Genomic DNA, 17,092 nt, shown 5'->3' with positions numbered 1-17,092 from the left:
AATAATCTAATCCATGTTGCTCATCACTCTAAACCCACATGCTCACAAGCCCATCACACATCCACTAAGGGACAACACCTCTAACTCTCACACACACCCTCACATCTCCATCAGGCCCATATCCTCTGGAGCTCGCGTCCTCATCCCGACCATGGCTCCACTCACCACACAAACATTCCACGCAGTGCCATGCGTCCTACAAACACTCTCTCCATCTGTTTTCATGCAGGAGAAGCTGGGTCACAACAGCAGAGTGAGGTTCCAGACCTGAGCTGGAGTGGCCCGCATTAGGCCTGTCACTCACTTTGAGGAACGTGGCATCGCGCTGACTGGTGAGGACGTGGACCCTATCTGCAGCAACGGTGAAGTCGGCGACGAACACCCACGTGAGGATCTTCCATCACATCAGCCCTCTCTCAACACAACTGCGAGTGCTCTCTCTCCCGTTATTGACTCTGCTGCCATGCACTAATCATCTCTACTTTGGTTCACAGGGAGCTCTGCCAAGCGATGACAGCAGCCAGACCCTCAGCTCCATCCAGGTCCTCACCTCCAGCCAAGAGGACACCTCCTCCATCGAAGAGCTGGAAATAGGCAGCCACATCGCTTATCCATACACTCCACCAGCGCAGAGGCACACACTTCGGTGGGACCTAGATCTTAGAGCAGGCTCGGGTTCACAATCTGGTGATCACCACATGGCACATGCCCACAGCAGGAGGTGGCAGGTTCAGCCAACTTCCCCGGCACTCAGAAAACTGCTGGGTAAGAGGCAACTATGAGGTCCCAGTCAGATGACGAGCATCTGGATTCAGCCTTCCAACCCATCGTGGAGAGTCAGCAGAAGGCGGGGGAACATCATGCAGAGCTGTTGGAAGCCCTCAACGGAGTGGCGCATGAGTCGGAGGAGCCCGTCGGTCTGATCGCTGATGAAGTGGTGCGCACATGGTTGCCTCCATAGGAAGGATGGCGAACACCATGGAGACCCTGGTCCAGCAGAACATGGAGCTACACACAGAACTGCACTCTATCGTGGTAGCTGTGGGTGAGTTGCTGCAGTGGCAATGTGAGAGGGAAATGGGGCACCTTGCCATCCGTCCAGGTGCACCTTCCGCTCAAGGTGTTAGGCTGGGGCCTCAAGCACCCGAAGGAAGGATGAGTGACATCTGGACACTCCTGGGTCATCCACTCAGGAATCTCAGAGGCTGTTCTCTCTCTCCAAGTTCCCTTTGCCTGTGAATCCCTCAACCTTGTCCTCTGTCATTACAGGAGGACAGCCAAAGCCCTCAAGGCCTTGGCTCTCGAGAGGACCCATGCCAAAGTTATCAGTGGCAACAGGGCCAACCATTGTACAGGCTGTCAAACTGCAGATGTCAGGGCAGCACCTAGAAGAAGCGATAGGCCTAGAAAAGTTAAGAATTTCTGATCACAAGTGGTTACGGAGGTGAACACATTTTGTCACTTTATAATCTGAAAATACATTCACTTTCACTTGTAATGGTGTCTTTCAGCTTCATTTCCAGGCTTCACCCTCCCCCTATAGTGAAGTATGGCTTCAGCTTCTCTGTCCTTTCCCTCCCCAATCACTCATGTCCTTTCCCCCATCATTGTTGATATCCCTGGCATGATCTTCAACTTCCCCACCGTCGCCTACCAGCCAGAGCCCTTTTCTTTCCGGGATGCCCAGGTGCACCTGCACTTCCCCATCCACATTGACCTCCCTGACCACCTCCTTCCCACTGTGTCTGTGTCTGCCTCCGAGTCCCCACCAAACACCCTTGCCATCACTGCCACTGCTATCATCACACCCTCACCTTCCCACCCAACTGGCTCATGGCTCACTCTGTCCTCTCTCATTCTTACCCTTCTCTCCTCCCAAGCCCACCCTCGTTTCATCCGCAGGAGGCAGTCATCAACTCCACAGACCACTCTCTTGCCTGTTCAACTGGACATCCTGCACCCCCCGCTATTTACTCCTTCAGCCCCCTCCAAACTCCTTCCGCCCCCTCCAAACTCCTTTGTCCTCCTGGACTGCTCCCCCCTCCTCCAAACCTCTTTCCTCTTCCCAAGTCCTTGCCCCCTCTGAACTCCTTCCCCCCCCTTACACCTACTTCCTGAGTTGCTGCATTCTCCCCTGTTACACCCTCCTTCCAACATACTCCCTTCCCCAACAACCTCACCCCTCCGAAACCATCGTTCCCCCTCCCAACTTCATTTCCCCTGACACCATCGACCATCATTCCCCACCTCTCAACCCCAACCCCCCCGACACCATCGTTTCCCCTCCCTTCCAACCCTACCCCCGGTACAAATTCCTCTCCCAATCAAACCTAGGCCTTCCTCTCCCACTCACAACTTCTTAACCACCTATTGATGAGCATCTGTTGCAGACTATGGCCAAGACATGGACGTCTGAAACAGACCCTCAACGGTGACCTTCCAGCTTCCATGAGCTGCTTCGTGGCAGAGCCACGTCCATCAGAATCCACCTGGCATGTGATGCACATGTTCCTCCAGGATCCAGTAGCTGTAGGGCTCCAGCATCTTCTACTCCCTGGATGCCCGTGATGTTAGAAAGCCCCTGATGGTAAGTCCCCACTTTTGCACATCACACTTCTCAAGACGAGTTCTGAACCTGCACATTTGTCCGTTGACGTGATCGGTAAACTTGACATGGGAGGATGATTCAGGTGAATCGGGCTCATAATGATGTACAGATGTATTACATTGACGTTCCCAATGTGCGGTGGTGGGACAGGCAGCTCACCATTGACGGGCAGAGTGGATGATTGTAAAGTGGTTTCACCACAGCGCAAAGCTGAATTTTGGCCTTCCCGCCATATTGTCTGCTCCTGCCCGACGCCAACAGGGACGAAAAATTCCACCCTTTGGGTCTGGAATCAACACCAATTTCAGACCCCTGAACTCAGAAACCGGCTGGGTCCCAGCTGGAGGGCTTGTTCCCATTCAATGTGGGGTTTTATTTAAGGTAGGGGCAGGCATCAGGGAGGGCAGTGATTGTCAGCAAGCTCCATGATGTTCATTGGAAAGTACTACAGGAGGAGTGCATGGGATGGTGAGAGAGTATTTTCAATCTGAAATACTTCCCCTTTTAATAGTTCCCCATGCCGGCTCAGCTGACCAATATGGGAGAGGACAATACACATCTGAAAGACTGAGGTTCATCTCCAGTCTATGCTTATTTTAACTTGTCTTGAATACGGGTACTATAGTTAGCTTCAACATTCCTGCATCAATGAATGAAGCGGGATTCCCACTGCCGATTGCCGTTCAGAAGACTCCTGCTGGGAATGCAATGGTGTGGCAGATTTCGAGTGGGGACAGGATCGCACTTGGTTGTGATGCCCTCTGTGATCCAATAGCCAGGCATCACTTACTGTCTAGGCTGATACAAGGAAAGAGTACAGGCACCACAATTGGGTAGGGGCAAGAGCTGGGCAAAATAAATCATGGTTTGAAAAGCTGGTGAAAAAAATGGTTGCGAATCTATTGTAAGTACAGATAATCCAATCGTTCACCCTGGTTATTCCGAAATTGGAAAGTGATCACAGCAGCTTTACAAAGAAATATTTGACAGTCAATTCCCAAAATATAAGGAAAGAACGCCCGATATTTATCATCTTTACATGGTCTCTTATCTCGGATCACAGTATCTCATATTGAGTTGTCCCCTGAGACTATACTCACAGAAATTCTGCCTTAGGACCTAATGACTGTTTTCTAAAGTGAATTAGCAGGTCAAGCTCATCAATTCACGTGATTAACTTAAAATATAATGAGTATTTTGTTCCACACTGTTGTTTGTATTGTTCCTCAGAGAGAGAATGCTCATTATTTCTTGAAGTAAATCCTTCAAGAGACTAACTTTCTATTTGCAATTTTCTAAATGACTAGCTTTCTTGTGCTTTTCCTGTTGCAGAAATATAGGGAGCAATTTTAACCTAACTCGCCCGTTGAGAACCGGGTGCCATGCTGGTTTTGCACCCTGCCAGATCGAATTGAAGTCGACAGAGGGCAACTTTGTGAAGAGTGTAAAATCACTGTTCCCCCCTCACCAATCCTGTACGTTTCCTGGCTGGTGTGTCAGGGAAAAATTGCCTTCACAGTTCCTCAGCCTTCTGGTAAATGGCTATTCTTCATGGGTGAGCTTAGACTGTGATTGGGATTCTTTGACTGTGATAAACATCACAGCAGAGCTTGATCCCGTTCTCAGCTGATGTCCACACTTTCCAATAGGCATCATGAGATAGCAATCAGGATTGGAAACTTTGGCAGTGTTTTTCTTCTCTAACCCAGGGGCATTACGGGAATTCATTGTCATCCCTTCGCTGAGCTATCTTTTTCCAACATATATTATTTTAGTACTGATGAAGTGCTACACTGACAGAGGTGCCAGGTTTTGGATGAAACATTATACTGAGGCCACATCTGCCCTCTCAGGTGAATGTAAAAGATTCTATTTCAAAGAAGAACAGGAGCTCTGATGTCCTGGCCAATACTTATCCCTCAATCCACATCACTTAAACAGATAATCCGAACATTATCACTCTGCTGTGTGTGGTGACTTGCTATGTGCAAATTGGCTCCCCCCCATTTCCTGCATCAAAACACTTCAAAAATCTATTGCGTCAGTTGTAAAAGACTGTGGCATTTCATGATATTATGAAAGGCCCATATAAATGAATGAATTTTTTAAAAAAGTGTGCTAAAAGGGAAGGAGCTGGATTATATTCTCATACTGAACAGAGCCTTGGTTTATGTAACCTGTAGGAGAATTCTGTCTACGTTTAAAGTGCAGCTGGCACTGTAATGGAGGAATGTTTAATGTTATCATTAATGCATTGAATTTATTATATTGCTGCATGTCTCTTTGATTATGTTAGTTATCTTATGACAACTTTAAGGCTGCAATGTCCAACGTTATGATGATATTTGGGAGCTTCTGCAGCATATTGGCATTTCTCCAACGCTGTGGCATTGCCCTTTAATTGAGCAATACTACCTCTTTCATATCTATATTTTAGCTACAATCATTTTATTTCCTAGTGATGTTGTACTAATGCAATAACATTCTGCATATTTTGACATATTGTATCTTCTTTTGCCTTGTGGAGGCCACATTACTGACACACACAGCCTGAAGCTAAACATTTTTTTCAAACATATAATTTAACTTCAGCAATATCTGCACTCGTCTGACTGTGTAAACAGAGAAATATTCTTCTCTATCTGGCAATATCCATTGTGTCGCAAGGTGTTATAAGCACTGAGCTTAATTGGTCTCAGGCCTGTTTTGTTGTGGGATATGAAGATTTCCAAATTATAATTATAAATAATTAATATTAATTTCGTTGCTGCTATTTTTTGGGATGGGGGGGAACACAGTAATAACGTCATTCAGAGTTTCGAAGAACACAGAAGAAAACACTGGAACTCAACAATGATCCCATCCATCAAACCATCTCCATTTGGAATCCAAGTTTTTTGTCAGTCAGTTGCCATCTCTGGCCCCAATCATAATGGGTTTCTCCCTCCCTTAGAAAGGACTCATTCTTTGCCAGGCATTTCCACTTAAATGTACCTTAAATCCCCCCAAAAAAACCACAAGGCACTGTGCACACCATTGTAAGATGTGGCTGTCGCATGACAAGGTAATGACCATGCAAGTCGTTAATGATAACAGATTGGGGAGCACGACGACCTAGAACACTCCTTCCCTTACCTGACCTGGTGTTGAATTAAACCCAGAGCTGATCAGATGGAGGACTTCGGTGTCCAGTAACATTTTTTCTCCCCCTCCCCGGAAATGTGACTCTTATTGAGGTTTCCATTCATTCCCATGGATGCCAGAAAAGCTTCAATATCTTAGTAAGCCTGGGCAGTCGGTCAGTTTAGCAAGAAAGAAATCACAATTATGCTCCATCCTGTTGTCATCAGAAGCCTGCAGGGGTGTACTTTCCAACAGGGGACATAGTCTAGCAGTTAGGAGCATGAAAATGGGCCGACCTTACTCTCCTTCCTCATTCAATGCTCTGGAGGCCTATAGTAGCACATAATCATGACTCCCTGACAATATTCCAGTAATAGTACTGAAGACTTGTGCTCCAAAACTTGCCAGACCCCTGGTCAAGCTTTTCCAGTACAGCTACAACTCTGGCATCTACCCAGAAATGTGGAAAATTGCCCAGGTATGTCCTGTACACAAAAAGCAGGACAAATCCAATCTGGCCAATTACTGCCCCATCAGTCTACTCTCTATCATAGCGAAGTAATGGAAGGGGTCATCAACAATGCTATCAAGCGGCACTTGCTTAGCAGTAACTTGCTCACTGGTGTTCAATTTGGTTTCCGCCAGGTTCACTTAGCTCCTGACCTTAAATACAGCCTTGGCTCAAACATGGTCAAAAGAGCTGAACTCCAGAGGTAGGGTGAATGACTGCCCTTGACATCAAGGCTGCATTTGACCTAATGTGGCATCAAGGTGCCCTAGCAAAACTGGAGTCAATGGGAATCAGGGGAAAATTCTCCACTGGTTGGAGCCACATCTAGCACAAAGGAAGGTGGTTGTGATTATTGGAGGTCAGTCATCTCAGCTCCAGGGTAGTGTCCTAGGCCCAAACATCTTCAGCTGCTTCGTCAATGACCTTCCTTGTATCATAAAGGTTAGAAGTGGGGATGTTCGCTGATGATTGCACAATGTTCAGCACCATTCGCAACTCGTCAGATACTGAAGCAGTCCAAGTCCAAATGCAGCAACACCTGGACAACATCCAGGCTTGGGCTGACAAGTGGCAAGTAACATTCACACCACACAAATGCCAGGCAATGACCATCTCCAACAAGAGAGAATCTAACCATTGTCCCTTGATGTTCACTGTCACTGAATCCCCCACTATCAACATCCTTTGGGTTACCATTGATCAGAAACTGAACTGGACTAGCCATATAAATACTGTGGCTACAAGAGCAGGTCAGAGGCTAGGAATCCTGCAGCAAGGAACTCACCTCCTGACTCCCCAAAGCCTGTCCACCATCTACAGGGCACAAGTCAGGAGTATCATGGAATACTCCCCACTCGCCTGGATGAGTGTAGCTTGACTCCATCAAGGACAAAGCAGCCTGCTCGATTGGCACCACATCTACAAACATTCACTCCCTCCACCACTGACGCACAGAGGCAGCAATGTGTACCATCTACAAGATGCACTGCAGAAATTCACCAAGGCTCCTTAGACAGCACCTTCCAAGCCCATGACCATTACCATTTAGAGGTACAAGAGGAGCAGACAGACGGGAACACCACCACCTGGAAGTTCCTCTCCAAGCCACTCACCATCCTGACTTGGAAATATATTGCCGTTCCTTCACTGTCACTGAGTCAAAATGATGGAACTCCCTCCCTAACAGCACAGTGGGTGTACCTACACCACATGGACTGCAGTGGTACAAGAAGGTAGCGAGGTTCCACCAGCTTCTCAAGAGCAATTAGGGACGGACAATAAATATTGGCCTAGCCAGCGAAGTCCACATCCCTTGAATGAATTTTAAAAAGCACAGTCTAGGAATCGACCTGGGACTTCAAACCTGTACAGCGTGGTGCAATCGTTCTTTTTATTTGAGAACAGTGCTCTTAGGCCTGGATTTTCACAATGACAGAAAGTCTTTCCATTGTGGCGAAAATGGCAGATGTGTCTGAAAATCGGAAGTCCTGCTCCCGAACTTGGAACTTCCCGTTTTCACATGCATGTTTCACGGAGGCAGCTAACCACTTAAATCATCAGCTCCCTCTGCTCAAGTCGGATTTTGGTAGCCCATGAGTGTGAAACCTAAAGTATGGAACGTACACCTGGTAAGATGAGGTCAGGACTTTGTGCATTTCTTTGGATAGACCCTTTGGTGAGGTAAGGTATCCCTTTGGGTCTGGTCCTGGGACATCTGTGGGGGAGGTTGGTGTCCTTTGGGGAAGGTCAGGTGCCCTTTGGAATTGGTAAACGAGCGTAAAAAGTGCATTAGCTCATGAACTGTCAAGCTCATTAGAACTCTCCACAGACCTGTCAAAATCAACTGTCACTAGGATATGGTCAAAAGTGTCAAGAGGAGCTGTCAAAAGCACAGTTCAAAGGGAGCTGTTAAGCTGTTAAGACATTTAAAAGTCCCACCCTTTAAATCTTTGAAAAAAATGCCTAGAATGTTTAAAAAAAGGCCATTGCTTGTTATTTCACGTGTGCTGACAATGTTTAAAATGTTTTGGATTGGGGGAGCGTGGATTTTAGTAAAATAAGGCAGGATCTGGCCGTGCTAGACTGGGAACAGCTACTTTTGGGGAAATCCACAGAAGAGCAGTGGGGGCTGTTCAAAAAGGAAATGGGGAGGGTACAGGCTCTACATGTTCCCTCTAGGGTGATAGAAAGGAGTAACAAGCCCAGAGAACCATGGATGACCAGAGATATTCAGGATACGATGAGAAGGAAAAGAAAGGCTTTTAGCAGGTACAAGGGGATCAAATCAGCAGAGAAGTTAGTGGAGTACAGAAAGTACAAGGTGGAGCTTAAGAAAGCAATTTGGAGAGCAAAGAGGGGATATGAGAAAGCACTGGCTGGTAAAAGTAGGAAAAATCCCAAGATATTCTATAAGTATATCAATGGGAAGAGGATAACCAGGGAAAGAGTAGGGCCCATATGGGACCAAGGGGGCAATCTATGCGTGGAGCCAGAGGACATCGGCAGAGTGTTGAATGAATACTTCACATCCATCTTCATCTAGGAGAATGAGGATGAAGGTATCGACTTCGGGGAGAGAAACTGCAAGGTTCTTGAGCAAATTGATACAGGGAGTGACAAGGTATTGGAGGTGTTGGCAGGCTTAAAAGTGGACAAATCTCCAGGTCTGGATGATTTGTGTCCTAGACTGCTGAGGGAGGCAAAGGGGGGAGATCGCAGGGGCTCTAACCCAAATTTTTAATTCCTCTCTGGCCATGGGGGAGGTGCCAGAGGACTGGAGAACAGCTCATGTGGTTCCACTATTTAAGAAGGGTTGTGGAGATAAGCCAGGGATTAAAGGCCAGTGAGTCTCTCGTCAGTGGTAGGGAAACTATTGGAGAAAATTCTGAAGGAGAGAATCTATCTCCACTTGGAGAGGCAAGGTTTGATCAGGGATAGTCAGCATGGCTTCATCAGAGGGAGGTCATGCCAAACAAATTTGATTAAATTTTTTGAGGAGGTGACCAGGTGTGTAGATGAGGGTAGTGCAGTTGATGTAGTTTATATGGATTTCAGCAAAGCCTTTGACAAGGTCCCACATGGGAGACTTATAAAGAAGGCAAAGGCACATGGGATACAGGGTAATTTGATAAGGTAGATTCGAAATTGGCTTAGTTGTAGGAGACAGGGGGTGATGACAGAAGGATGCTTTAGTGACTGGAAGCCAGTGTCCAGTGGCGTACCACAGGGATCTGTGCTGGGTCCCCTATTATTTGTCATTTATATAAGCGACATAGATGACTATGTGGGGGGTAGGATTAGTAAGTTTGTGAATGACACAAAGATTGACCGGGTGGTTAACAGTGAGGTTGAGTGTCTAGGGCTACAGGAAGATATAGATGGGATGGTCAAATGGGCAGATAAGTGGCAAATAGAATTTAACCCCGAAAAGTGTGAGGAAAAGGACAAGGAAGTATTCAATGAACAGCATGACATTAGGAAGTTCTGAGTCACAAAGGGACCTTGGCGTGTGTGTCCATAGATCTCTGAAGGCGGAGGGGCATGTTAGTGGGGTGGTGAAAAAGGCATATGGGACACTTGCCTTTATCAATCGAGGCATAGATTACAAAAGTAGGGAGGTCATGTTGGAGTTGTACAGAATCTTGGTGAAGCCACAGCTGGAGTAATGTGTGCAGTTCTGGTCGCCACATTATAGGAAGGATGTGACTGCACTGGAGGGGTGCAGAGGAGATTCACCAGAATGTTGCCTGGGATGAAACATTTAAGTTGCGAAGAGAGGTTGGATAGACTTGGGTTGTTTTCATTGGAGCAGAGAAGACTGAGGGGTGACCTGACTGAGATGTACGAGATTATGAGGGGCATGGACAGGGTGGATAGGGAGCAGCTATTCCCCTTAGATGAAGGGTCAGTCACGAGGGGACACAAGTTCAAGATGAGGGGCAGGAGGTTTAGGGGGACTTGAGGAAAAAATTTTTTACCCAGAGGGTGGTGACGGTCTGGAATGCACTGCCTGAGGGTGGTAGAGGCGGGTTGCCTTACATCATTTAAAAAGTAGCTGGATGAGCACTTGGCACATCTTAACATTCAAGGTTATGGGCCAAGTACTGGTAAATGGGATTAGGTAGGTAGGTCAGGTGTTTCTCACCTGTCGGTGCAGACTCGATGGGCTGAAGGGCCTCTTCTGCACGATGTGATTTTGTGAGGTCTGAGGGCTTCCATTACTGAATTACTGCTGCATGACTGATTTCACAACCATCCATTATCACAGTGCTTGCCATTTCACAATTTGATTGACAGCTGCAAGTAGATACAGAATCTTTGAAGTGCGACTATGAATCCAATGGTTGTTGTTATAGCAGATTGTGCACTTGAATGAATTGCTTGCTGTTATAGGCTTTATGTAGTTGAAGGAATGTAATTATAATAAAAAGGTTTTATGAAAGGGTTTTTTTTCTCTATAGTGAAGCCTACAATAGACACTTGAAACTTTATTTTAGAGAACTTTATTTTATCTTATCTCTGCATGCGTCCTGAGGTCTGCCCATAGTAAATACTAAGAGCAATAGTTGGTAGGGGCATTGGTTGGCACAAAGTTGACATAGGAGCTATAAAGGGCCATGGGATGTGGGTACAGGGCATGAGGCAGCATAGGTTGGCATGAATGGGATATGGGGAGTGTGTGGGGGAATAAGGGGTGAGGGCTGGAGGGATGTTTCATGTTTTATTCTTTTTTTAAATTTTGGACATGTGTGCTGCAGCCCTGAGGCAAGCCTTCCGCCTGGACCACCTCCACACCCAGCATCCTCCTCACTTCTGGGGATGCCCACCCCGACTTCTAATATAGCCCGCACTCCACCCACCCCGGACCAAAAATCTGATATCCAGGCAGCCATTTTTACAAGGTGGGAATTCTCCCAACACTGCACATGGATGGAAATCCAGGCTCTAGTTGTTGTACCGTATCTGTACATTCATTTCTGATGAAACAAAGGCTGGTATCTGGGCTGAAGTTCGATGGCTTTAATAACCCGCTGTTTAATTACCAAAACTTAATTTCTCTCACAGCTTGCACAATTAATTGGCAAGCCCCTCAAGAGGTTCATTAGCAAGAAAGAAGCCGGATGACTTGATTTAAAAGTAATGTAGATGCTATATTGTTGAATTGAAATAATTTATTGTTCAGAAATAGAATCTATCTACAGTATCAAGATCTGTCTGCGTGAATGTCTGTCAGTGGTGCCGTGGAATGTATAATTATATTGCTGCTGAATGATATCTACTTGATGTACTATATTGGAGAGACTGGAGAATGTATATCCATGGAGTTACAATACCTATGTCCATAGTGTAGAACGCATTTCTTGGGGCTGTAGAATGCATCATTATGGCATTGCATTACTGCAGCTTCCCTGTCATTCGTAAAAGTCCACCCTGAAGCTTCAATTCCATTTCCAACCCAGGTACCCTTCATGAGGGTTAAAGCAGCAGGGAATAGATGCAGATGCTGAATGGGCCTGTGGGTTGGACATAATCAAAGCTGTAGCTGTAGCAGAGGCTAAAAAGTGTCGATAATTGAATGGTGGGGTTCAGCAGGCCAGAGGCTTGAGCAGATATTGATAGGTTCAAGCTTTTTCAAGCAACGTCACAAGAAACCAACTAATACTGAGTATTAAAAGTGATTCGAGAGTTGACAGAAGCAATACTGAAGGGATGGAAATTTTCTTTGTCCAGGGTGTCTGATGTAGGCTAATCTTGCTGAAGATTTTTGCTGAAACATTTCTGTGACAACCTCAGGCCTGTTGTATTTATAGGCATTCAATTCCTACTTTGGCCCAGTATGAGGCCAAGAGATCTGAATGAGTCACAATGCTTTCACCTGGCTCTAAATACTCTATTGTGTAGCTGTTATGAAAAGGAGTTATATAGCACTTAGTTGCTTTGGGCAGAAACTTGAGGGCGAGCTGTTTCTCCCTTCTTTCCACCACAATAGGGCTGAAAGTTCTTCCCACTGCTGTGACCAACTCTCAACATGGTCTATATAAGGGGTAGCAGTGTTTCAAAAGAAACTCCCTTCCCACCTCCAATTTTTTTTCCTCCTATCCTGAAGATGCTTTCCTGGGCTGGAGGCACATGGATAACAGGAGCCATTTGTATCTTACTCAAGTAACCTGCCCTTATCCATCAGATGATAGAGAGACAGAGAGAGAGACACAGAGAGAGAGAGAGAGATGTTTATTGAGCTATTTAACTGTGGTTGGTATCACAGCTCAGCCTAAACCTGTCCTCACCCTTTGGTGACAGATGCACCTTTCTAAACAGGAATCAATGGACAACGATCTGGAATGATCAAGGATTTTTCCAATCAACAATAACAACAACAACTTGAATTTATAAAGCACCTTTAATGTAGCAAAATATTCCATGGTGCTTCACGGGAGCATTTTAAAGCAAAATTTGACACCGAGTCACATAAGGAGATATTCGGACAGGTGACCAAACGATTGGTAAGAGGTAGGTTTCAAGGAGTGCCTTAAAAAGAGAGACAGGTAGAGAGACAAAGAGGTTCAAGGGAATCCCAGAGCTTAAGGTCTTGGCAATTGAAGGCACCGCCACCAATGGTGAAGTAATTGAAATTGGGGATGTGCGAGAGGCCAGAATTGGTGAAGGGCAGAGATCTTGGAAGGTTGCAAGGTGGCAAAGATTACAGAAATAGGGAGGTGAGGACATGGGGAGAGTTGAAAACAAGGATGAGAATTTTAAAATTCTCTTTAGCTTAGTACCTCTGCAGGGGCCAACTAGACACTGAACATAGGACCTTCTCGATCTGCATGATTTTGTGTAATAATGGTTTACCCTAAATCTCCATTTATCTGATTTCTCATACAGTAATTATATAATGTGTTTTATATCACCTCTAAAGAGGTGAATTGGAGTCACATGGCTTTAAGAGAATTAGAAAGAAAGAACTTGCATTTATATATTTTCTTAATGTTTCCATCTAATGGAAAACTTTTTACATGAATTATTCTATGTAGGCCGAGGTCAAAATTGTCAGTTTGCACAGAGCATGGCTTCACAAACAGCAAATGAAGGTGATTAGCCAGTTAAACTGTTTTTGGTTGTGTTGGTTGAGGGAGGAATGTTGGCTAGGACACTTGTAAAATTCCCAGCTAATCTTTACATCATGCAATGGGATCGGTTACATCCACCGAACAGGCAGACAGAATTCTCAGTTTAGAGTCTGATTCAAAGTTGGCACCTCTGCTAATGTAGCAATCCCTCACTACTGTACTGAAGTATCCGCCAAGTTAATTATAGCACATCTGTGTTTATAATAATCTTGGATAAGCTTCAACTGATTCACTTCTGACACCAACCTCTAACCTTTACCATAGTACCTGTGAACATCTGGTGGAGTTCTCAAATGATGATGAAACTAGGGCTCTCAGCAGTAACTAAATGCTGCGCAGGCTACACTTAGGCAGCAAGTGTAGCCTTACATCAGAGGAAGCACACTCATCATTGAGTCAGAAGTTCATGGATTGAAGCCCCACTCTAGACAGACTTGAGTACTGATTTAGGTTGACACTCCAGTCTGGAATTGAGGGACTGCTGGATTTATTGGAGGTGCTATATTTTGGATGAGATGTTAAAATGTCTGCCTTCTCAGAGGTGCAGAAAAGACTCTCTTTAAAGAACATAATTTGATTTCTGTCTGGTATCTTGGCCAACCTGTATCCCTCAACTAACAGGCTAAAACACATTATCTGGTCATTGTCACATTGCTGGTTGAAGAACCTCTCTGTGTAAAAAATTGCTACTGCATGTTCCTGCATTACAGCAGTTACCATATTTCAAAGATAATTCATTGTCTGGAGAGAGTTTCAGAATGTCCTGAGGTCATATTTCTTTTTATCCTCTTCAGGTTGGTAACAGTCTATTAAGAATTGTCAGGCCATTCTCTTTACTTCCTAGCTTTTGAGCTCAGTTGACATGTGAAGAAAATGTTGGCCCAGGATGAATTCAGATCTATGAGCTCGTCCAAAACAAGAAAATATTTCCCCAGCCACTTGGCTGTGTGTTATTCCCCTTTCCCCTTCCTGCCAAATAAAATGTGGTATGAACCAGGCTATTGTTTTAGTCCAAGGGGAAGGCGGAAGGCCCTGCAATGCGGTTTTAGCTCATATGTGTGTACGTAAAGAGGTTATACTCACAGATTGCGGCGATAATATCTCTTCAGGAATGGATGGGCTGCTGCACCAACAGCAAAGTTACTGCTACCAGTGTCCACCAGGATGTTTAGCTGATACAGAAAGAGAAAGCAGTTATTTCACTCCAATAGGATGGCTCGTCCTGGTCCCACTATTAAAGGACACGCCAAAGTGGTGATGCATATTCTGCTGCTTTGTGTTTTGATACCAGTGGATCATTGAAAAAAATCAGACTTAAGCCAGTACATGCACATTGCTATTCATGTTGCAGGGAGTGGGGAAGGTTGGCTGTTTCAACCACAATTTTTGCATTTATATAGTGCCTTTAACAAAGCAAAACATCCCAAGGCGCTTCAAAGGAGCATTACCAAACTTTGACACTGAGCCATGTATGGAGCCATTAGGACAGGTGAACAGAGATTGGTCTTGGTTTTAAGGAGTGTCAGAGGAGAACAGAGAATGGCAGAAAGGATAATGGAGGGAATTCCGAAGTTCACCAGAAATATAAATATATACATGCTGCAGCAATTTTTTTTTTACCAGAAATAAATTTCCAGAATATGGGTTTTTCACAGATGGTGGCAACCCCAATGTAAAAGCTGTCAGATGCACTGAATCAGCTCACTGCACGGACTCGCTTTTTAAACCAGGTCCTCCTGATGGTTGATTAGTAAATCTAGCAAGTTTGTGCTTACGGTAGTCAGCAGCTGTCTCTGTCTCAGGAATCAACCATGCAAGCATCCCACTGACAGGGAAAGAAATGGAGCTTTCAATACTGTCTGATACGCTTCATTTATTGTTTCAAATCATTCCCACCACAACCACTCATAACTTCATAACAACCCCCACCTCACCCAACTGTTACACAGATGAAATACTCTGCCAAGACCCAACCCAAGATTAGATGGACAAAAAAATCCAGAGGGTGGATCACTCTATTTAGCTGGACGTAGAAGAGTTTGACACGCACTCCATAACACTTGACTGAAATCCTGGCGATACAGAAAAACAGTTGGGCTAAAATCATGTGAGACCAGGTCGTAGATTATTGAAGCAAGATGCAAGGCCATTCAATCAGGATCGTCAACTGCAACCTGGGATTCAGTTGCACTCTTGAAGTTTGCTCCAGTACAAGCAGTCGACCTGCTTATTTTGAACCTTATAAACGAGTGTCAATACTGCAACCTTCACCATGGTTACAGACACTACTAACAGAATCCTTTCGAGATGATTGTAGATTTTTTTATCACGTGACAGGAATCAATGAGTATAAAAATAGGTATATGTCCTCATCTTATCTAATTGAGCCGTTTAGGTGAAGACCAGAGGGTCATAACGCAGGTTACTACCAGGATTGTATGAAGTCTCAGGTAAATCAGAAAGTGGATAGTGTGAAGAAAGCTTCTTTAAAATGGGTTCTAGTAACCCCATCCCAGCACACTAGAATATCCCTGTGGTATTTTGTAATCTTTATGAGATGTGGCGGTTATACCCTGAACACCAAGACTGTTCAAAGATAGCTCCTATCTTGTACAACTGTTAAAATGCTCTGAGGCAGAATTAAGATACTGGAGGGATATACATCAATGGGCAGAATGGCTCTTTATTGTCCCTTAGATACCCCAATTGGCACAGGACTCAGATAACAATAAAGGACATTGACAAATGTGGGACTTGAAAATAGCACAGCCGCTATATTGTTCCTGTAAAGAGATGGCCACCTGGCCTGTTGAATATTTCTTTATTGCCCTAGCTTTCACTCAAAGCATTTCAGCTACCCTTCCACAAATGTATCATAGGGTCTTAGAATCATACAGCATAGAAGGAGGCCATTTGGTCCATCATGGCTGTGCAAGGAATGTGGGAAAAGATGTGATTACCACTCCCCACCTCCCTTGAACCCAGAGGTTTCTGGATTGAAAAGGGACCAACTTGTAAATGGATGAAAAGAAACAAGATATGCAAATGAGTATCAAACTAATTGTTGTGCATCTTTCTTGTACCTGAGCCTAGATCATTGAGTGGGCAAACCACTGAAAAAAAAATTCCAGACTTTTTTATTGGGATGATTTTCTTTTCCTTACGATGACAAAGTATTTGTCTTTTAATTGTTCATATTGTCAACATCACCGATCACTCTGCCTCAATAGATTTTCCAGTCTTGCAATTCTACAATAGCACAAAGTAAGCAGCTTTAACACCAAAGAAATGAGGGACACTTATAACGTATATATAAAAACAAAAAAACTGCGGATGCTGGAAATCCAAAACAAAAACAAAAACAGAATTATCTGGAAAAACTCAGCAGGTCTGGCAGCATCGGCGGAGAAGAAAAGAGTTGACGTTTCGAGTCCTCATGACCCTTCGACAGAACTTGAGTTCGAGTCCAAGAAAGAGTTGAAATATAAGCTGGTTTAAGGTGTGTGTGTGGGGGGCGGAGAGAGAGAGAGAAGTGGAGGGGGGGTGTGGTTGTAGGGACAAACAAGCAGTGATAGAAGCAGATCATCAAAAGATGTCAACAACAATAGTACAAAAGAACACATAGGTGTTAAAGTTAAAGTTGGTGATATTATCTAAACGAATGTGCTAATTAAGAATGGATGGTAGGGCACTCAAGGTATAGCTCTAGTGGGGGTGGGG

General features: G+C 44.8%; 1 protein-coding gene across 2 annotated transcripts in view; it reads right to left on the bottom strand.

Moving 5' to 3' along the window:
• The window catches only part of bace1 (beta-secretase 1), a 99,015-nt gene that overhangs the window by 62,546 nt on the left and 19,377 nt on the right, over positions 1-17,092 (bottom strand). For both annotated transcript variants that reach the window (XM_041174338.1, XM_041174339.1), the window contains exon 2: positions 14,456-14,544. In XM_041174338.1, the coding sequence (XP_041030272.1) occupies positions 14,456-14,544 (89 nt within the window). The remainder of the gene's footprint in view (positions 1-14,455; positions 14,545-17,092) is intronic.

The sequence above is a fragment of the Carcharodon carcharias genome, chromosome 25 (genome assembly GCF_017639515.1).
Source record: "Carcharodon carcharias isolate sCarCar2 chromosome 25, sCarCar2.pri, whole genome shotgun sequence".
Taxonomy (NCBI): domain Eukaryota; kingdom Metazoa; phylum Chordata; class Chondrichthyes; order Lamniformes; family Lamnidae; genus Carcharodon; species Carcharodon carcharias.
The sequence above is the reverse complement of the archived record's forward strand: the minus strand, read 5'-3'. Positions and strand labels throughout refer to the sequence as shown.